The 22,312-nt window shown below is 38.3% G+C and overlaps 1 protein-coding gene across 1 annotated transcript in view; it reads left to right on the plus strand.

The window, feature by feature from the left end:
* The first annotated feature begins 1,058 nt into the window (after positions 1-1,058).
* CDK1 (cyclin dependent kinase 1) overlaps positions 1,059-22,312 on the plus strand; it is a 42,199-nt gene continuing 20,945 nt past the window's right edge. Inside the window, exons 1-2 of the mRNA XM_074232312.1 lie at positions 1,059-1,292; positions 4,975-5,137. Of these exons, the coding sequence (XP_074088413.1) occupies positions 1,284-1,292; positions 4,975-5,137 (172 nt within the window). The 5' untranslated portion in view covers positions 1,059-1,283. The remainder of the gene's footprint in view (positions 1,293-4,974; positions 5,138-22,312) is intronic.

A 22,312-nucleotide genomic window follows, 5' to 3' on the forward strand; every position in this document is an offset into this window, starting at 1 on the left:
TCTATACCTTACCTTCTAGCTAAACAAGAAATAGAACAAATTTTAAAATTCCAATTAAACACCAAAATGGAAATCCTGAAAAATCAAAGGAAATATTAATAACCTTAATAAAATTAAAAGTTCTGCCCAGGGAAGCTAGTGTGCAGTGGTTAGAGCACCAACCCTGGAGTCAGGAGAACCTGAGTTCAAATCTAACCTCAGACACTTGAATCAGCTGTGTGTGATTGGACAAGTCACTTAACTCCATTGCTTCACAAAAATTGAACAAAAAAATCGATTAGAAAAAGTTCTACCTGATACATAATAGGTGATTTATAAATATTGATTAATTGATCAACTGTGATCTTTCACAAATCATTTGACCTCTTTGTACCTCAATTATTTCATTTATATAATGGGATTAGTATAAAATCTACTCCAGAGAGTTTTTAAATTTATTTATTTTAATCTTAAAAAGAAAAAGAGAAAAAAGTGAAATATTTCCATGTACAGAGCAGAACATAGAGAAGATTCAATATAAAACCATGAATTTCCAATTCAGACTGTGTCTTTTTGAAAATCTATGTAATATGATTGTACATTTACAACCTATATCAGATTACTTGCTGACATGGGGAAGGAGGTAGAAAGTTGTGGAATTCAAAAGCTTACCAAAAAATAAATGTTGAAAGCTGTCTTTGCATGTAATTGGAAAAAAATGAATAAAATAACATTAAAAAGGAAAATCTATGTAATAAATGCTTTAAAATTTTTTCAAAGTCACACAGATTTTCTGGGCTTCTTACTAAATTTTCTTTGTTTTTTTTTACTGTGCACTTTTAACATTATTTTCTCCCTCCTTTTCCAATTCACCATAGAGAAGGCTATAATCAAACACAAATACAGATATATATAGTATATGTGCATATATAGTTATATACACACACATATATGGATATATAAAACCACACACAGAGTTTTTTTGAAGATCAAATGAGATGCCATAGTCAAGAGCAACAAAAATGCTATTATGACATCATCATTATCATCAACACCAGCACCAGCACTATTATCATCATCATTGTTGTTATATGACAATTAAACTCATAAGAGTCAATGAGATTTTCAAAGGAATTAGTTGAAAAAGAAGAAGAGAACTTATCATTTAACTTTCTGTCCATTCTTTCTCTCAGCTTCAGCATCTATAGAAAAAGAGATTTGTGCCAGATGAAAGCATAGTATGATGGAAAAACCAAGGATCTGAGTCTTTGAATTCCAGGTTTTCAATTTATGATCATGGGAGCATGGAGAAGGTACTTTCCCTCTTTCAGATTTCTTAATCTATAAAAAAAGGGGTAGGGGGTGGAGCTTCTAAGATTATTTCAAATTCTAAATCTATGAAATTGTGATCCTTTCTAACTCTAAAAGCCTATGATAATCTGCCACACTTCTCATTAACCAAGTGAGTCTCAGTTTTCTGAGCTATAAAATGAGGAGGAAGGAGTCGAGGACTTATTCCAGCATGAGATTGATAGTCCTCTATTGTTCTGAGTGGAGATTCCTAGTGGTTGGGGGATGTGTCTAATGCTCAGCTATTTGGGGCTATGCTTTTCATTTTATTTCTGCCTCAATTTTCTCCGGAGCTAACAATTTTGGTGTTCCAAGAATAATGAACAAATGATCTATTCTAAATACTCTAGTATTAGCCAATGAGTCAACCTTGTTTTACTGCCTCATTATTTAAAGAAAATAATAATACACTTGCTTAGCTCTCGATGAAAGCATCATTACTGAGTAAAGCATGAAGTCATTGGTTTTTATCATTCCTAATCAATTGAGAATTATTATGTTAGATTAAGTTATAAATTTAATATATCATGTGGACATGTATATATTTTAACAATATAAGTGGTTGTTATTAAATTACTGCACCATCTGGAGCCACAGAGATTGAGAAGGGTAATGACTGGCCCACCCAGCCCCATTAGCAATGGTGGCTCTGATTTGATTATTGTTCCCAAAATAAGAATAAGAAACCAGGACTAGGTGGGGTATACTCAACTATAGAGCAGAAGCCAAGATATACCCATGGGTAGGTCTGGTTTTCCTGGTGTTAAAAGTAGAGACATCATAATATAGTGACAGATTGGCACATTAGTTAGCTTGACAGCTGTTTTATGAATCAGGGACATCTGGCTTCAAATCTAACTTTTGGCAGATGCTGACTGTGTGACCCTGAGCAAGCTACCCAACTTTTCTTTGCCCTAACTCAAGATTTTAAGTTGCCAAATCTATTGTTGCTTGCTATCTAAAATATAAATAGATAGATGATAGATGATAGATAAATAGATGTAGAGATAAGAAGATGGATTTTAAATTGCATATGTAGATAAGATTTACAGTGCCAACAAAATTACAGGACTGAGGCAAGAAAAGATGATATTACTTGATTTTCCTCTTAAGATAATTCACTAAAGTGGGAAGAGCAGTGGGTTTCCTAAGCAAAGATCTGGTTTCTGACTGCTCCCTTGTTGGCAGTTGGCATTTCAGTCATGATTCCTTATCTTCCTTAGTATATTGGGGTGTCTCAGTTGGCATGCAGGGAAGATTTAACGATGGAGGCAAAAACTAGGGAGAAAACACTGAACCCCACTCTCATATGGTTCAAAGAAGGAAGAATTAATTATTACCTTATTATCTGCCTTACTTTGATCTTAAGCCCTCCTACTTCTCTGATGGGTAAGATAGATTTCCTTACCCAATGGGGAATATTATATATATATATATTATATATATAATACATATATATATATTCATGGATATAGATATAAACCCATATATACGTATGGACATGGGGGTGGGGGAAAGCAGATTAAGGGAAGCAGTGGTCAGAAGCAAAAGTGCCTTGCTATGCCCTCTGAGTCCATCGTCTGCCCCTGGAATATGAGTTTCAAGTTTCATCATGAGTCTTCTGTAATTGTTGTTAGTCATCATTGAAAACCTTTTTAGGGTCAAAGAATCTCTAATCTCAAACTGGAAAAGATCTCTAAAGCCATTTTTCAGATGAGGAAACTGGGTCCAAGGAGTTTAAGTGAATTTTTCAAAATCACCCAGGGAGTTCAAAAGCAGGAATTGAACCCAAGGCCCTTGATTCAGGAGTTACTCTTGTTTCCATTATATCATGTCAGCTCCCAAGGCCAAGTGCAAGGGCAGTTAGGTGGTACAGTGTATAGAGCACTAGTTCAAATCCCACCTCAGACACTTAATAGTTGCCTAACTGTGTGACCTTGGGCAAGTCACTTAATTCCATTGCCTTAAATAAAGAAATCAAATTAACCAAGGCCAAGTGCAGGCACTACCTCCTCCATGAAGCTCTCCCAAATGCACCCCAGTTGAAATGGATTTCTCTGTCCTCAAATTTACTACTGCTACTACAACAGCAGAAGAAATCTCTATAACACTTTAGATTTCTGTCTTACCCTCAATACTACCAACAAGTCAGTGTATGTGCCTTGTTTCCCTTTTAAGGTTGTAAACTCATGAGCAGGACCTTTGTTTTCCATGGCTATATTCCCCGTATTTTGGACATGTTGTGTGCTTAATAAAAACTTGGTTTCATTTCCAAGGTCAAATCTCCTCATTTTACAAGTGGAGAAAACTCAAGGGAGTGAAGTCATTTGTTTGAGACCAAACAGGTAGTAAGGGACAGACAAAAAGCAAAACTGGGATTCTCCCCCTGAAGCTCCTGATTGTTAGGTCATTGATTTCTTTATCATATGATCTTGAGACCCAGATTTCAGTCCCATTCCTCCCACTTATTAGGTGAGCAGGTTTGCACAAGTCATTTAACCTATCCTAACCTGAGTTTCCTCATCTATACAATGGGAATTACATTTTCTTTCACTGGCTTCTTTATAGAACTGTTGAGAGGCTCACATGAGACTGTCTAAGAAGTAATAAATCAACACACATGATTTCATTTGAGTCTCTTAACAACTCTACAAAGGAGGAGCTTCATTTTATTATAAAGGTTTCCATCTTACAGATGAGATGAAATGAGATGAGATAGCTGGGCATTGAGAGATAAAGTGACTTGTCCATGATCTCAAAGAAAGAAAGGCTCAGAGAGAGGATTTAAACCTAGGTCTTCTTCACACCAAGTTCAACATGCTATTCACTGTGCTTTATACATGCAGAAATGTGTTAGAAGCCCAAACTGTCTATGTCTGTCTGTCTGTCTGTCTGTCTGTCTGTCTGTCTGTCTCTCTCTCTCTCTCTCTATATATATATATATATTATATATCTGTGTCTCTATGTGTGTGTATAGATATAGATATAGATATAGATGTAGATAAAGATAAAAAAGGAATTTATTTTTTATTCAAGTAACTGCAAATAGGAAATCAGAGAAGGGTTCAGTCTGAGACTACCCCTTCCCCCCACTTTGGCTGGATTTCCTTCCCTTAACCCTCCCAACCTTAAGGTTACTAAAGGAGGGAACTGCTAGAAGTAGAGTTGGGCAGTTCCCCTGGGGCCCACTTCCCCCAAAATGTCACCTTTTAGTAAACCAGATCTGGGGGTCCCCTATCTCCCCAAACCCTCCTTATGATGATTTGAGGAGGATGAGCAGGATGAATAGAAAAGGGGTAGAGGTAGATGACCATGAATGAGAGCCAACAAAACTACATTGTTGAGTGTCTGGAAGACACATAATGTATTCAGAGGCAGATTGTGAATCCAAGGAAGATGTAAGCACTTCCTATGGGGAGAGGGAATGAAGGGAGTGCATTGAGGAAAGAACTGGAGAGGAAATAGCCTTTCAAAACAAACATTCTAGAAGCAAAAATCACAATCCTAGGAAGGTGGGTCCAGAAGGAAATGAATAGGATTGTAAAGTTTCCTTTCTCCTTAGATCTTCTGAGCAGAAGGGAAACAGAAGGATCAGACCCTTTCCTTTCTCCTTAGTTGCTTGTCAATTAATGCCTCATACCGCAGGCTCCAGCCCAGTGCCATTCCAGTTTGATGCCAAACTTGAGACAGATGAGGATGAAGAAGATAAAACTGAAGAGGAAGATGAAGAAGATGAACCTGAGGATCTTACAGATTCAGAGGAAGAAATGGAAGAGCTTGGAGGGCCCAAGGGAGGAAGATATTCCAGGTAATATTTATGTAACTTCTTTTTTTCTTTTTTTAGGTTTTTGCAAGGCAAACAGGGTCAAGTGGCTTGCCCAAGGCCACACAGCTAGGTCATTATTAAGTGTCTGAGACCAGATTTGAACTCAGGTACTCCTGACTCCAGGGCCGGTGCTTAATCCACTACACCACCTAGCTGCCCCTATTTATGTAACTTCTAATCTCCACCATGGAGGACTGTTGAGCAGGAGCTGGAGTCTGAATGTGGAGCTCTTCAGTGGAGAAAGATGGAGGAGGAATGTCAGGGTCGTATTCCCTACCTCAACGGAAGAAACTTGTTCCTACTTGTCTTGGTAATAAAGACATTGAGGAGCAATTCCCATCAGAAGAGTTGTCCAAGATGTTGAAATCCCAGTCTCCCAATTATTTGAGTTGGTGATTTAAACATTATCCTTGGTTACAGTCTTCTGTCCTGGGAACAGGCCCTCCCCTATCTCCAAAGAAGGACCCAGTACCTCCCCTGCCCAACAGCCTCCTGGAGAATGGAGAAGCCACTGCTGCCTCTATTTCCTCCATTGGGAGTGTCTCCTAACACCTTGAGGTTTCCTTACAATGACCTCACAATAACCTTGAGCTATAGGTGCTCTTATCTCCATTTTACAGGTGAGGAAACTAAGGCATACATGATAAGTGACTTGCCCAGGGTCATGAAGCTAGGAGGTTTCTGAATCTAGCTTTGAACCCAAGTCTTTTTTACTCTAGACCCAGAACTCTATCCAGTATGCAGCCCAGTTCTAGCAAAAGAACTGGCCCAGGAGCCATGATAGCCTAGATTCAGATTCAGCTTCTAATAGTACATGTCACTCAAGTCACTCTCTGTCCCTCTCTATTTCAGGGCACATAGGGTTCTACATTAATATATGAAATTCCTCACCAAGATCAATGATCTAGAGTTGTGACATATGACCTTAGAGGCCGTATAGTCCAATACCATCATGCAACAGATGAAGAATCTGAATAAAATGCCTCCCCAAGGGAACATAGGTAGGATTTGGCAGAGTCAGAATTAGTTTTCAAATCTCATTAGCTTCTGCAGTAATATAATCATAGATCCTATTTTTTTAAAAAAAGAATAATGGTACCAAGTTAAAGGAATTTTATTTTTTCACTGTTAATAGTATTTTTCCAATTACATGTAAAGATAGTATTCAACATTTATTTTTTAAAAATTTAACAGCAATAGCAATTGTGGGAAATGATTATAGTAATTTGCTATTTGATAAAACCAAAGAGTCCAACTATTGGGATAAAAACTCTCTTCAATAAAAACTGTTGGGGAAATTGGAAGTTAGTAGGGAAGAAACTTAGATTAGACCAACACCTCACACCCTATACCAAGATAAGATCCAAATGGATCCAGGATTTAGACATAAAAAACAATTATTATAAGCAAACTAGAAGATCAAGGAGTAGTTTCCCTGGCACATCTATGGAAAGGGAAGCAGTTTATGACCAAGGAAGAGATGTAGAACATCATTAAAACAAACTAGATAATTTTGATTAAATTAAAAAGATTTTGCACAGACAAAACCACTGTAACCAAGATCAAAGGAAATGTAGTAAAGTGGGAAACAATTTTTGCAACTAGTATTTCTGACAAAGGACTCATTTCTAAAGTATACAGAGAACTGAGTCAAATTTTCAAAAAAAAAAAAACAAGCCGTTCCCCAATTGACAAATGGTCAAAGGATATGGAAAGACAATTTACAGCTGAGGAAATCAAAGCAATCCATAGTCATATGAAAAATTGCTCCAAATCATTACTTATTAGAGAAATACAAATTAAAGCATCTCTGAGACCACCTCAGGTGTTTCAGATGGGTCAATATGACCAGAAAGGACTATGATCAATGTTGGAAGGAATGCACAAAATCTGGGACACTAATACATTGTTGGTGGAGCTATGAACTCATCCAACCTTTCTGGAGAGCAATTTGGAATTAGGCCCAAAGGGCAACAAAAATGTGCAGACCCTTTGGTCCAGCAATACTACTACTAGGTCTATAACCTGAAGAGATGATGAAAAAGGGTAAAAATATCACTTGTACAAAAATATTGCTAGCAGTCCTGTTAGTGGTGGCAAGGAATTGGAAATTAAGTGAACCTCCTTTTATTAGGGAATGGCTTAACAAACTGTGGTATATGTATGTGATGTAACACTATTGTTCTATTAGAAACCAGGAGGGATGGGAATTCAGGGAAGCTTGGAAGGATTTGCATGAACTGATGCTGAGTGAGATGAGCAGAACCAGAAAAACGCTGTACACCCTAACAGCAACATGGGGGTGAGGATCAACCTTAATGGACTTGCTCATCCCTTCAGTGCAACAACTAGGGACAATTTTGGGTTGTCTGTGATAGAGAATGCCATCTGTATCCAGAGAAAGAATTGTGGACTTTGAACAAAGACCAAAGGACCTTCAAATTAGGGGAAAAACCTGTTATCTTACTATGTAATTTTTCTATCTCTTATACTTCATTTTTCTTACTTAAGGATATGATTTCTCTGTTATCACATTCAACTGAGATCAATGTATACCATGGGACCAATGTAAAGACTAATAGAATGCCTTTTGTGGGGGGTGGGGGTAGCAAAGCAAGAATGGAGGAAAATTGTAAAACTCAAAATAAATAAAATCTTTCAAAATGATAAAAGAAAACAATAATAATTTAAATAAAAATGGGAAGTGCCTAATTATAGGACCATAATAAAAAAAATTTAAGTTCCAAATTTTTCTCCCTCCCTCCCCTAGACAGCAAGCAAAGTGATATATTTTATGCATGCAAAATCATGTTAAAAATTTATCCATATAGTCATATTGTGAAAGAAGAATCAGAACAAAGGGGAAAAAAATCACAAGAAAGAAAAAATGAAAATATGCTTTGATCTGCATTCAGATTTCTCTGGATACGAATGACATTTTCCATCATAAGTCTCTTAGAATTGTCTTTGATCACTGTACTGTGGGGAAGAGCTAAATCTACTTATTATACATCATCACACAATGTTGCTGTTACTAACTTCACTCAGCATCAGTTCATGTAAGTCCAGGTTTTTCAGAAATCCATCATTTCTTATAGATACAATATACATTCATATGGTTTAGCTTGCTCAGCCATTCCCCAATTGATGGATATCCCCTCAATTTCCAATTCTTTGCCATTGCAAAAAGAGCAACTAGAAATATTTTTGTATATGTGGATACTTTTCACTTTTTTTATGATCTCCTTGAGTTATAGAGCTGCTAGTGATATTACTGGATCGAAGGGTATGCATAGTTTTTAAAATTTTATTTTTAATGACTTCAAATATTTTATCCCAATTACATGCTAAGATAGTTGTCAACATTTATTCTTTTGCAAGCTTTTGAGTTCCACATTTGTCCCTTCCCACCCCCTTCCTTATGGCAGCAAACAATCTGATATATAGGTTGAGCATGTATAATTGTATTAACCATATTTCCATATTAATCATGTTGTGAAAGAAAAATTAGAACTAAGGGGAAAATATGAGAAAGAAAGTAAAAAAGGTATACATGATTTTATAGCTCTTTGGGCATTAGTCCAAATTTTTCTCCAGAATGGTTGGATCAGTTCACAACTTCACCTACAATGCATTAGAGTCCCAGTTTTCCCACATCTCCTTCAACATTGATCATTTTCCTTTTTTTTGTCATTTTAGTCAATCATGATAGGTGGAATGTGAAAACTTAAGTTTTTTTAATTTACATTTCTCTCATCAAGCATTTTTTCAAATGATAGCTTTAATTTCTTCATCTGAAAACTTCCTGTTCATATTCTTTGAACATTTGTCAGTTGAAGAATGATATTGTTTCTTATAAATTACTTATTTCTCTATTTTAGAAATAAGGCCTTTATCAGAAACACTGCTTATAAAAATTGTTTCTTTCTGCTGTCTTTCTAATCTTGACGGCATTGCTTTTGCTCATGCAAAAACTTTAAATTAATGTAATCAAAATTACCCAGTTTGTATTTTATAATGTTCTCCGTCTCTTATTTGTTCATAAATTCTTCCCCTCTCCATGGATCTGACAGATAAGCTAGTCCTTGTTCTCCTACCTGGATTATGGTATGACTTTTTATGTCTACAGTCTGTACCCATTTTTACTTTATCTTGGTATGGGGTTGAGATGTGGGTCTGTGTCTAATTTCTACCATGCTCTTTTCCAGTTTTCCCAGAAGTTGAGTTCTTATCTGAGAAGCTTGAGGGAAACTTTAAAAAAACAGGCTTTTTAATTTTTTTATTCTCAAGAAGCAGGAATTCCTCAAAGGAATCCCTTAAAGAAATCTGTCTAGGGACAGCTAGGTGGTGCAGTGGATAGAACACTGGCCCTGGAGTCAGGAGTTCCTGAGTTCAAATCCAATCTCAGACACTTTCTAATTACCTAGCTGTGTGGCTTTGGGCAAGCCACTTAAGCCCATTGCCTTGCAAAAAAAAATCTAAAAATATCTGTCTCCAATATCAGTAATAGTAGTACTAGCTATTAACATTTACTTATTCCCTGTCAGATATGATGCTACCCGCTTTACAATCACTATCACATTTGATTCCCACAACAACTCTGGGAGGAAGGTACTATTATTATTATTCCCATTTTACTGATGAAGAAAATGAGGCAAATCGAAGTTATGTGATTTGTCCAGGGCTACTGGTTAGAGTTGAACTGAGGTCTTCCTAACTCCAGGCCCAGTGCTCTAACCATTGTATCCTCAGTTAAATGTTTATTTAAATGCAGATCAGTAATTGCATGTGGATATTAAATTCAGTATGCCTCTGAAGTTTCTTTCAACTTGAAGATTTAAAAACTAATGAATATTATTTTGTCAAAGTTTATGGCTCACTTGCAAACAAGTGAGAAATTTATCCTTTAAACATGCCTAATATATCCTTGTCTTTCTTAAAAAAGAGGTAGAAAACCAGTCTGCTTTAATTGTAACTTAGCTAGAGAATTTTGCAAAAACTTCTCCTTAATAAGTCTTAAAAGTTAGACAATCAAAGCATATATATGTTGCCCCCTAACATGGTGATGCTCTATTTCTGATTTCAGCTTATGCTTAGGCAGCTGAATGTAGTTTCTGTGCCTTCCTTCCTGGCTGTACTGGTACATGTTGGAGTCATTTCCATTTTCATTGGATGTTGCAGCAGGCCCCTTCAGAGCCTAATGTACTGCTCATCCCTCTTATTGTATTTGGAGATAACATATTAAAAACAGTAACCTAGACTCTAAGTTTTATGTTGACAACCAACTCTGCTGGGAGAACTTAACTAATGATCATTATAAAAGCTCTTGTTTACTTGTGTCTGATTCTCTAATCTTTGGGGTTTCCTTGGCAAAGATACTAGAATGGTTTGCCATTGCCTTCTCCAGTTCATTTTACAGATGAGGAAATTGAGGCAAACAAGTTAAATGAATTGCTCCATGTAATGACTTACATAGCAAATAAGTGACTGTGGCCAGATTTGAACTTAAGTCCTCTGGATTTCCGACCTATATCTGCATACAGTAGGAGTTTAATAATTGCTTTCTATGCATATAATATTTGCTTTCTCATTATATATAAAAATGGTGTTTATGTTTAGAGATGCCATAGTAAAATGGGACAAATCAGAAGATCTGAGTTTAATTTCTTTCTTTCTCTGCCATTGAAGGTAGGTAAGTTACTTTATCTTCCTGGGTCTCAGTTTCTTCATCTATAAGATGAAGGGGCTACAGTGGATAGCCTCTGGGGTCCCTTACTCCTTTAAATCTATGGTCTTATGATCCCTGTTTTCCAGTTTTGTAAGGAAATTCAAATGAGATAATTAGGTCAAATGCTGATCTTACAGTGCTCTGTCAGCTTTTATTAGTTTGTTATTTCCAGAGTTGCATCTCTTCTTTTAGCATTTTGTTAATTCAGTTAAATTCAATGAGCACTTATTCAGCATCTCCTACCTGTCAGGCACTGTGTGAGACTTGGGTACCAATTCCCCAAGTGGGATCTGGGCAGCAGAATAGTTAAAAATGTTTAACAACTGGTTGGGGGAGGGCTGTACCCGGGACAGACTATTCTTAACATTTTCTCTATTACTTTCTTAATTCCAGATAAATAACAAAATGGTAAATCAAGTCTTCAAATGTAGTTTGCCAGTTTTCCAAAATGAAAATACTCATATAGAAAATTTAAGAAGACTCTTTTTAAAAAAAATTTTATTTATTTTGAGTTTTACAATTTTCCCGCAATCTTACTTCCCTCCCCCACTCCCCCCATAGAAAGCAATTTGTCAGTCTTCCCATTGTTTCCATGTTGTACATTGATCCAAATTGAGTGTGATGAGAGAGAAATCATATCCTTAAGGAAGAAACATAAAGTATAGGAGATAGCAAGATCAGACAATACGATATGTGTTTTTTTCCTAATTTAAAGGGAATAGTCCTTGAACCATGGAGTTCAAACTCCATGGTTCTTTCTCTAGATACAGATTGTATTCTTCATTGCAGACAGCCCCAAATTGTCCCTGATTGTTGCATTGATGGAATGAGTGAGTCCATCAAGTTTGATTATCACTCCCATGTTACTGTTAGGGTGTACAGTATTTTTTTGTTTCTTCTCATATCACTCGGCATCAGTTCATGCAAATCCCTCCAGGCTTCCCTGAATTCTTGTCCCTCCTGGTTTCTAATAGAATAATAGTTTTCCATGACATACATATACCAGTTTGCTAAGCCATTCCCCAATTAAAGGAAATTTATTTGATTTCCAATTCTTTGTCACCACAAACAGCTGCTATGAATATTTTTGTACAAGTGATGTTTTTACCCTTTTTCATCATCTCTTCAGGGTGTAGACCCAGTAGTGGTATTGCTGGGTCAAAGGGGATGCACATTTTTGTTACCCTTTGGGCATAGTTCCAAATTTCACTCCAGAAAGGTTGGATGAGTTCACAGCTCCACCAGCAATGTATTAGTGTCCCAGATTTTGTGCATTCCTTCCAGCATTGATCATTGTCCTTTCTGGTCATATTGGGCAGTCTGAGAGGTATGAGGTGGTATCTCAGAGATGCTTTAATTTGCATTTCTCTAATAAGTGATGTTTTGGAGCAATTTTTCATATGACTATGGATTACTTTGATCTCCCCATCTGTAAATTGCCTTTGCATATCCTTTGACCATTTGTCAACTGGGGAATGTTTTTTTTTAAATATGACTCAGTTCTCTGTATATTTTAGACATGAGTCCTTTGTCAGAAACATTAGTTGTAAAGATAGTTTCCCAGTTTACTGAATTTCTTTTGATCTTGGTTACAGTGGTTTTGTCTGTGCAAAATCTTTTTAATTTAATGTAATCGGAATCATCTAGTTTGTTTTTAGTGATGTACTCCATCTCTTCCTTAGTCATAAACTGCTTCCCTTTCCATAGATCTAAGAGGTAAACTACTCCTTGGTCTTCTAATTTGCTTATAGTAACAGTAGACTCTTAAAGCTGATTTGAGCTGACTCCAGCATACCCTTTAGGCCAGGAACTCATGGATGATCTCCAAGATCCTTCCAGAAGGTCCAAGGATGAAACTTTTTATAATAATACTAAGATGTTTTCATTTTTAATATCATAAATATAAATGGATATAACTCACATAAAAGTTCTTTGGCATCCTCAATTATTTTTAGGAGTATAAAAAGATCTTGGACCAAAAAATTTGTGAACCCCTGCCCCAGGGGTGCAAAGACAAAAACAAAAATGCCTCTGCCCTCTAGAAACTTACATTCTACTGTGAAAACTGTAATATGCTTAGAAACTGGTCTTCTCTTGCCTTATGTCATTTGTTTCCTTATCTTAAATAAGAATGTCAGTGTATTTTAATTGTTTAAAGCTTTAAAAATTTAAAACTTCTCCAAGACTTTTAAGGACTTTGTCTTAACTCCCCCAAACAAACCACAAACTCATTTTTCTTTCATCTTATATTCCTTAATACTAAAGCTTCTCCTTGCACATGGTAGGTACTCAATAGTTTATGAATGAATGAATAAATGGTGTTTTTAAATACCCATCGGACTGGAGTCCCAAAGTCCATTGCTATGGAAACTGGTATCTCATCCTCCACAGGCTCTGGGTGGGGCATTCATTACTATTCACCAATGAGGAGAAAGTTGATACCAATGCACTCCTGGATGGGGATCACATCCACCTTATTTCCCAGTGTAGGGAGCCTAGATTTTTGCATCACTTTTAAACACATAGCCAGAGTTTTATTAACTTACCTTTGTCTATCATAAAGCTAAGCCATTGAAGATATCCTTGGCTTTACTCTTAGTAGTGTAGTTTTTGAATATTATTACAATAGAAGGGAAAAACGTTAGAAGGTGAAGAAAATGGAATGCTTCTAGATCCAAAAGGTAGTAGCTTCTTTTTGTATTTTATGATTTGTGTCTACTACCCTCTAGTGGAATCCTAAATCTTAGAAGGATGTGGCATCATTTCCAAATAAGTAAATGTGTTTTCATATACTCTTTCAATTCTAAACTGACTGGAGAGAAATTTGGGTCCCCCACCTCACTCCATCCCTTTCTTGACTTGGTCTAAGCATCAAACACCTCCTTATTATAATAACAACATCTTTATTGAAGGATAATACTAGTAATGCTTTTGTTGACATAGTAGAGCACTGGACTCAGATTTGCTTGCTCTGTGACCCTAGGCAAGTCATTTAACCTCTGTCTACCTGTTTCCTTATCTGTAAAGTAGGGATAATACTGGAAGAAGGCAACACATACACACAAAAAGATAAATATAAACATTTTTTGGAAAGTATCTACCTATGTAACTGCACTACTCAACAAATTCCAGTGGGTCCCTTCTTCACTCCAGTATCAACTATAAAATTCCTAATTTGACATTTTTACAATATGACCCCTTCCTGTCTTTTCACTCTTTATTCCCCTCACTCAAGACATTCGATCTCCTCTCTTGGTACAGACTATCCTTTCTACCTTCTCACCTTTACCCCTTAGCATCCTTGGCTTCCACCTTCCTCAAACAAACTTTCTTTCTCTCTCCAGTCCCCAGCCTTCCCCTCCACTGGATTACCTTCCATTCATTCTGTATGTATTTAGGGATTTATATATTGTTCCCCCCATAATGATGTGAGTTTTCTGGGGGTAGGAATTGTTTTTTGCCTTTTTCTATACTTAGCAGAGGGTGATTAATAAGTGCTTGGTGGTGGAGGAATTTTCTTTGTGGCTTTACTCATTCCATCTTCTAAGAACAGAAAGGATTCCCTTCTTCATCTCCAACTGTTAAAGCTATTTACTTTTTTCAAGGTTCAAATGTCATTCTGTCTCTTCCTGAAGCCTCCTGTAACTCTCTTCCTTACCTTTTTCTCTCTCTCCTCAAACATCTCATAGCACTTTCTCTGAGTCTCTCTTTTGTACTTAGTCCATCTTTCTTAGTTACTTGTCCTTGGGTGTCCTTGGGAGGTCCAAGAATGTCTTGCCCTCCCTTCCCTTATTCTTCCCATTAAAAGTCTAAGTCTTTGGGAGAACAGTCTGCATCCTCATGGATAACTTTAAAGGTTCAGAGTTTACTTGGTCCTTTGCCTGATCTATGGAATAATGATGATGTTTGTCCTTCCTTCTTGAAGAAGATGATGACATCAGGGAAGTGATACCATGACAAGCACATGAATTGGATTTAAATGAGGAGGTAGGTAGAGTGGATAGAGCACCAGCCACGGAGTCAGGAGGACCCGAGTTCAATTCTGACCTTAACCACTTAATTAATACCCAGCTGTGTGACCTTGGGCAAGTCACCTAACCCCATTGCCTTGCAGAAAAAGAACAAAAAAAGTTTTAAAACCAGATAAACTGGAAAGGGAAGTCCTACAGCTCTTTTCATGATCCTGAAAATATAAATTTTAAAATGTCCATTGAATCCCAGAGATTTACAAGTTACAAGTCTGAGAGCTGAGATGTAGCTATGGGGTGGGGGTGGGGGACAGTCTTCTCTGTTGATCAAAGCCAAGGCTTTTTTTTTTAATACTTTGTCAAAAAGCATGAAATTCCTACTTGTAGATATTAGACTGGGTGAATTCTCACTGCATTATTTTATTTTCTCGATGTAATTGGTACATTGCTAGAAGAGTTATTTTTTCATATCATGGTATACTCCATTATTTGATGCCAATATTATTTGATTATGGAGAGTAGCTGCTCTGGAATGCAAGTTTATTATATTTTACATTTAATAACATTTTGTCAACCATTCATAAACATGAGTAGCTATAGCCCAAGTCAATATATCAGAACATGGAGCACGGAACCCTGAGAATTTTTGAATTTATCTTTATTTGCATGGAACACTCTGTGCTTTCTCACTCTCATATAGAAGGCAGAGTCAATTGGCAGATTCTGGTTTAGCCGTTTTTGGCTAGTAGATCCTTGGCTTTCTTCATGCAAGCAAGAACTTTTTTCAGTGTCTTTTATATGTTAGGTACCAAGGATATGAAAGGGGAAAAAAGGAAATGGTCTTTGTTTTGAAGAAATTTTTCTCAGTTTAACCATGGAAACTTCTAGGGTGCTCAGAGTTGCCCTTCCTGGATCTGAGGAGCCATATGAGATGACAAGCTGGTTGGGAAGTGGAGGAACAAGGAAGATGGATTGTGAAAGGGCAACTTCCTCCCCTCATTGTGAGAACCGTAGTAAATATTCTAGGGGTGCTACTGGTCACTGTGCTGATTCAGAGAGAGATTCTTTGTAGTTCTAGGACATCATCTAACACTCATTTTCAGTGAGATCGTAGATCATAGGGTTTAGTGCTAGAAGGGACCCTTGTCAGACTAGACCAATTCCCTCACTTTACAGATGAGGAAACTGAGATCCAAGACGGGGGAAATGACTTTCCCAAGGTCCTTCAAATAGTAAGTGTCAGATGTAATATTCAAACTTAGGTCCTCTTGCTCTAAATCCACCCATGCTCTGATACCTGCCCTAGTCTGCTCTTGAAGATAAATGAATAATTTTCAAATATCTCCTCTCTCAAGAAGGCAGTAGAATGAATAGAGGGGAGAATATATTTAACTCAATGCATTATTTAGCTAGAGGAAAATGGGCCAATACTACAGAGTAGCAGGAGGAATTTGTAGGACTGAATGAGTGATTACCTAATCAGGACTACCAGGACTCATCAGAGAAGGAAGGAGACATAGATTTACATGAACATGTATATTGTACATTTGGGGATACCTAGGACTCCTTTTTGCTTATTTGTCTTCTTGTTGTGGAGTGAAATAAATGTACCTTGTAACTGCAACTATTAGCAAAAATGTTTGCACAAGACCTGGGGACCCTTTTATCCACTTTCTGGGAGATCTCAAGATGAGATGGAGTTCAATATTCTCAGGGGATCATAGAATCATAGATTTGAAGCTGAAAGGGATTTTAGGAAGTCCTGAGGCCAACCTCTTATCTTAAAGATAGAGAAACTGAGGCCCAGAGACAGTAGATACCTTGCCCAAGATCACAAAGAAAATGGTTGGCAGAATCAGGACTTGTAGACCTTACCATCCACTTACCCTGCCTCGGTCCTGAGGATGTCCAGTCCTGGATTTGAGCCACAGATGTAGACTAAGGACCACTGGACCTTGCCCTGCCCCACTGCTGCTGCCTTAGGACTTTGAGCATTCCCATACATTCTGCAATGAAATTAAAAAAAAAGACACATGATTGCAGTCTGAGCATCCCTAAAGTCAGAACTGATCTGATCTGATTTTTCTATTTGTAATCCCAATGCTTCTTACATAGAAATGACTTAATCCCTACTTTTCCAAGTCTCCAATGACTAGGCTGGAGCAAGACAAATTAAATTCTGAGGTCCCCAGGGGAAACTAAGTGGGGCCATAAAACAGAGAGTTTTGGGGAAGTTTATAATTAAAAAAATACTAGCATTTCAAAGTATCACCTCCCATCCCATAGAATCTTCATTTGTTATTCAATTGCTTTAGTCTTATCTGACTCTTCATGACTCTATTTGGTGTTTCTTTGGCAAAGATACAGAGAGGTTTGCCATTTCCTTCTCCAGATAATTTTGTAAATGAGGAAACTTAGGTAAACAGTTAAATGACTTGGTCAAGACCACATAGCTACTAAGTGTCTGAGGCCAGATTTGAACTCAGGGAAATGAGTCCTCCAGAGTTCCTTGTACTGTAGCACCACCAAGAGATATATTTAAGCAAAACAAATAGACATAGAACTAGTCTGAGAGTTTTTGTTTAATTCTGCACTATGTGGTTTCCTCTATCAAAAGAATGTGAGCTTTTTGAGAGCAAGGACCATCTACTTTATATTCTCTTTGTCCAGGTCTCTGAACATAGTAAACACTTAAATCATTCATTCATTCACTTGCAATCCCCAGACTTCTCCATCAGTTCTTGGAATCAAGATAAACAATTTCATTGTTCTGACAGCTAGAATTTTTCCCTTTAGGTTTTTGTATTGTGAAAATTGTCTCTTTGATATGAGATTTTTTGAGCATCAAATTTTTGGGGTTTTTTTTTGAGCATCAGGTTTTTGTTTTTTGAGCATCAGTATTTCAAATTACTCCATTTGTTAGTGATGATGGTGCAGGGAGTCAGCTTTGGAATCAAAGAGACCTCCTTCCATTCCTGCCTGAGACCTGACTGGTCGGTGTGTCCCTGGGCAAGTCATTAGCCTGCCTCTCAAGCCCCCTCACAACTCTAAGACTTGGAGCTATAGAATAGTGAACAAGTGAATTAATAGGGAAGGAAGGAGAGCAGACAAGAATTTGTATTGTGCCTATTATGGGTCTTTTTTTTTTTTTTTAACAATTACCTTATTTGAGTCTCATAACAACCTTGGGAGGTAGGTGTTATTATTATACCCATTTTACATTTGAGGAAACTGTGGCAGAGATTAAGTATTACCACGCAGCCAGTAAGTTTGTGGAGCCTGATTGGTACTGTCGACCTGAATTAAGGAAAAGGCAGCTGATATAGCAAAAATTTTGATCTTTAAATTGGGGGAAGGGATTACCACTAGGGTTTCATACAGTAACCGGTGCTGGGAAGTCCAAAAAGGGCATGTGGAGTTCTTATAAAGTATTTGGGTGAGGGAGAGGGGCCGCAGGAAGTGACGTTCTTTCATTTCCCAAGGAAAGTTGTTTTGCACAGCAGTGGAGAGTCCCTAGAGAAGACCGGGCAATCTCAGAGGGGATTGTTGAGAGCATCTGTCAAAAAAAGTCAGAGGCTTCCAGGAATGCTTTCTGGTCAGCCCCAGGCAGCTTTGGGTCTGGGGATGGGAACAAAGCTCCACTCTGGACAGTGAGGCGGGACAAACCTCAGGGATTCCAGGTTCCAGGCCCAGAATGTGAGCTGCTGGACCACCAGCTTCCTCATCAGCTGAGGTGTGTTTGTGTGTGTGTGTGTGCGTGTGTGCGCGCATGCATGGGAGCAGCAGGAAGGAAAGCCTGGCTTCAGAGATGACTGCAGATGCTCTTCAGTTGTGCAACCCTCTACTACCTCCATAGATTTATCCATAAAACAGGAATGCTAGTAACAGAGCCTCCTTCCCAGGGAGTTGTGAGAAGCACATGAGGAAATGTTTACAAAGTGCTTCACCCAGTATCTGGTGCCTTGTAGATGCTCTTTACATACTAGTTACTGTCATGTGTGTGTACACAGACATGGAGATATATGTATGTGCCTTGTTATATGTCCAACTTAGTGCAGTGGATGGAGCACTGGCCCAGAATCAGGACTGAGTTCAAATCCAACTTCAGACACATGCCACTTACTGTGACCTTGAGCAAGTCATGTCACCCTGATTGCCTCACATCCAGGGCCATATCCATTTGTCCTGACTCATATCTGCCCACTGGACCCAGATGCTTCTAGAGGAGAAGGTGACACCCTCCCCCCCAAATCCAACTCATGTGCATGTCATGGCATCACCTCCCTGAAGTCATGGTCTTCTTAGAGAAGGAAGGATAAACTTCCTCATGGGCACATATTGTCCCTTTCATTCATAAACTAGAATTTGCCCTGCCAATCTCCAGCTGGTGAGCACTCCCCTTACAGGATTTTGAATCTTCAAAGAGAGTATTTATGAATATTTTATTATATAACACCTTTTTTGTTTCTCTTTTGGGTTTGAACTGCTAGGAAAATGATGCCCCATCCAAGATAAGCTGATCATCTGAAATCTCATCCCTGTGCAGGAGACTAAGTCAGTCTTGGCTACTCAAGTCCTTCCCACTCCCCCATAGCCTCCCTCCCCTCTCACTGTGTGGCTGGAGAGTTGAGCAGTAAATTCCTCCCAAAGCTTCCAAAGCTTAAGGCAGGTCCAACTCTATTTTCATTGAAAATATTTGATGCAAATCAAAATGAACAGTTTCCTTTTATATCCTAACTGCACTGACCTACAAGAGAAGCAACTGCATGACCCTTCCTTTCTACCCTCCCCACCACACCTAGTGCTTGACAGGATCTGGGGGTCCAAGTTTCCAATTGAATCAACCAATCACTAAACATTCATTTAGCTAAGAGGATCTGGGGATTCAAAAGGAGATAAAATAATCCCTTCTTTCTAGAAGCTTGTAGTCTAAAGGAGAAGACACAATGAAAACAAATATAGATAAAGGCAAACTGCTGTTTTTCTCTTTCCTTCTCAAAGAAGATGATGACATCTGGGAGGTGATGCCATGGCATGCAGTGGATGTGAGGAAGGGGGCTGAGCAAAGTCATCAGCCTCACTTTCTCTGGATCCCTCTAAGTCCAATGGCCAGATATGAATCAGGATCACTAGAGGTGGACATGAGGGGATCGGGGTTAAGTGACTTGCCCAAAGTCACACAGTTATCAAGTGTCAAGTGTTTGAAGTCAAATTTGGCTGGTGCTGCACCACAAGAAAAATAGTAAATGATTAATAGAGAGAAAAGGCCCTGGAATTAAGAAGGGTGGGGGAATTTCCTAGAAAGTCTCCTCCATTGTTTGTGAGGAGAAATAGGCTCTTAATAAACTGATTAAATCATGCTGGGGAGGTCACGAGATGCTGGATGTCAGTTAGGGCAAACTTGATTCTGCCACTTACCATAGGGGTCACCTTGCTCCATTGATCTACATGCCTCTTTTTGGAAAATGAGAGGTTTTGACTTGGATCTCCAAAGGGAGGCAGGCATGGAACACAGGCTCAGGGCAGAGGATCTGGGTTAAAGTTCCATCTCTGTCAGTCTTAGGGCTATTTCTCTCAGTACTTCATCTATAAAATTCATTGCTTTTGTGTGTGTGTATGTGTGTGTGTGTGGTGGGGTTCAATTTCATGGTCTCAAAAATATCACAGTTGCAAGGAAGGAGTTGTGGCATTGAAGGGCCAGCGTAGGTTCAAAGGGCACCTCGGATACTCCCTGAGAGACCTTGGGCAGAGGTAATGAATTTCCCTGGGCTGAGTTGCCCCAGATGAAGCATGGGGGGTTGGTTGCTATGGCTTGCAAAGCAATTTACATACATGTTACAGGCAGAGACATGGCATGATGAGTGCAGCACTAGATATGGAGTCAAGAAGACCAGCATCCAAATACTGACAGCGCCTCTTACAAGCTGTGAGATCCTGCGTGAGTCACTGAACCACTCTTTGCCTTAGTTTTCTTACCTGCAAAATAGATAAATAGCACTTACCTCAGAGGGCTGTTACAGGATCAAAAGAGACAAACAGGAAGCATTACATGAATGTCAGCTTACCATGAACAGACAAACAGGTGAAAAACCTTAGGTATTATGTGAATGTTAAGTTATAATCATGTGATATGCTTTGTTAATAACATATTATCAACATGGAAAGTGCTTGATGAGCCTCACATGCTAGGTAATGTGTCAACATATTATTGATAGATAAAAGGCTTTGTAAGCTTTACATGCTATATAAATGTTAACTCATTATAACATGTAAAGTGCTTTCTAATCCCTTCCTGCTATATAAATGATAATTTATTATAAACATGTAAAGTGCATGCTATATGGATGTTAACTTATTATCATGAGGTGCTTTGCAAATCATACCTGCTATGTAAATATTAACTTATTGTAACATGTAAAACCCTTTATATAAACATTCTGAAATATGTATGTGCAACATTAATGTTAACCCCTATTAACATGTGAAGCACTTTGTAAATCTTACATTCTATAGGAAAGCTATCTTCTTGTCATGTCATATTCATGTGTAAAACACCATACATTTTACATGCTCTATGAACATGAACTTAATGTTAACATGTAAAGTACTTTGAAATGGTACATGCTATGGAAATGTTAACTCACGATTAACATGTCAGATGGTTTATAGACTTTACATGCTATGTACATGTTGGTTTATTATTAACATGCAAAATGCTTTGTAAGTTTTGTGCTAGAATAATATAAACTTATCCTAACATACAAAACATTGCTCTGCAAATGTTCACTTGTTACAAATGGAAAGCTCACATGTTCTATACATGTCAGCTCACTATTAACATGTAAATCCCATGGGCTTGATAAATGCATTAACATGTAAAGTGCTTTGTAAGCCTTACGGCTTTTTATAAATGCTTATATAAAATGCTTTGTAAACCTCACAGACTGGATAAAGGTTCACTCATTAACTTGCAAAGCGCTTGGTAGGCCTCAATTATAATAGTATAACATTGTAATAGATGTTCCCTTAGTCTAACATGTAAAGTGCTCTGCAAACCTCAGTGCTCTATGAATGTTAACTCATTATTGACATGTAAAGTATAAGCTTTGGCTGTTATGAAAATGTTCACTTATTAACATGCAAAGCGCTTTGGAGGCCTCAATTATAATAAATTCGAGCACTATAGCATTAGAATAAACGTTCCCTTAGCGCTCTATCAATGTAACAGCGTGTGCACTGCGCAGACATGACCGATACGTAACTGCTAGCGGCGCCCTGCGGCCCCCGGCCCGGCCCGGCCCGGCCCGGCCGCGCTCCGTACAGTCCGGCCCTACTACGGGGCCGGCCTCGACGCCCTCCCGTGCCCTCGGCGTGGCCTCCCGCGGCCCGCCGGGCGCTCCGCGTCTCGGGCCCGCAGAGCCGGGGCTCGGGGTGCGCGCCCGCCCGGGCGGCAGGACGGGC

The sequence above is a fragment of the Macrotis lagotis genome, chromosome 4 (assembly GCF_037893015.1).
Source record: "Macrotis lagotis isolate mMagLag1 chromosome 4, bilby.v1.9.chrom.fasta, whole genome shotgun sequence".
In the NCBI taxonomy this organism is placed as follows: domain Eukaryota; kingdom Metazoa; phylum Chordata; class Mammalia; order Peramelemorphia; family Peramelidae; genus Macrotis; species Macrotis lagotis.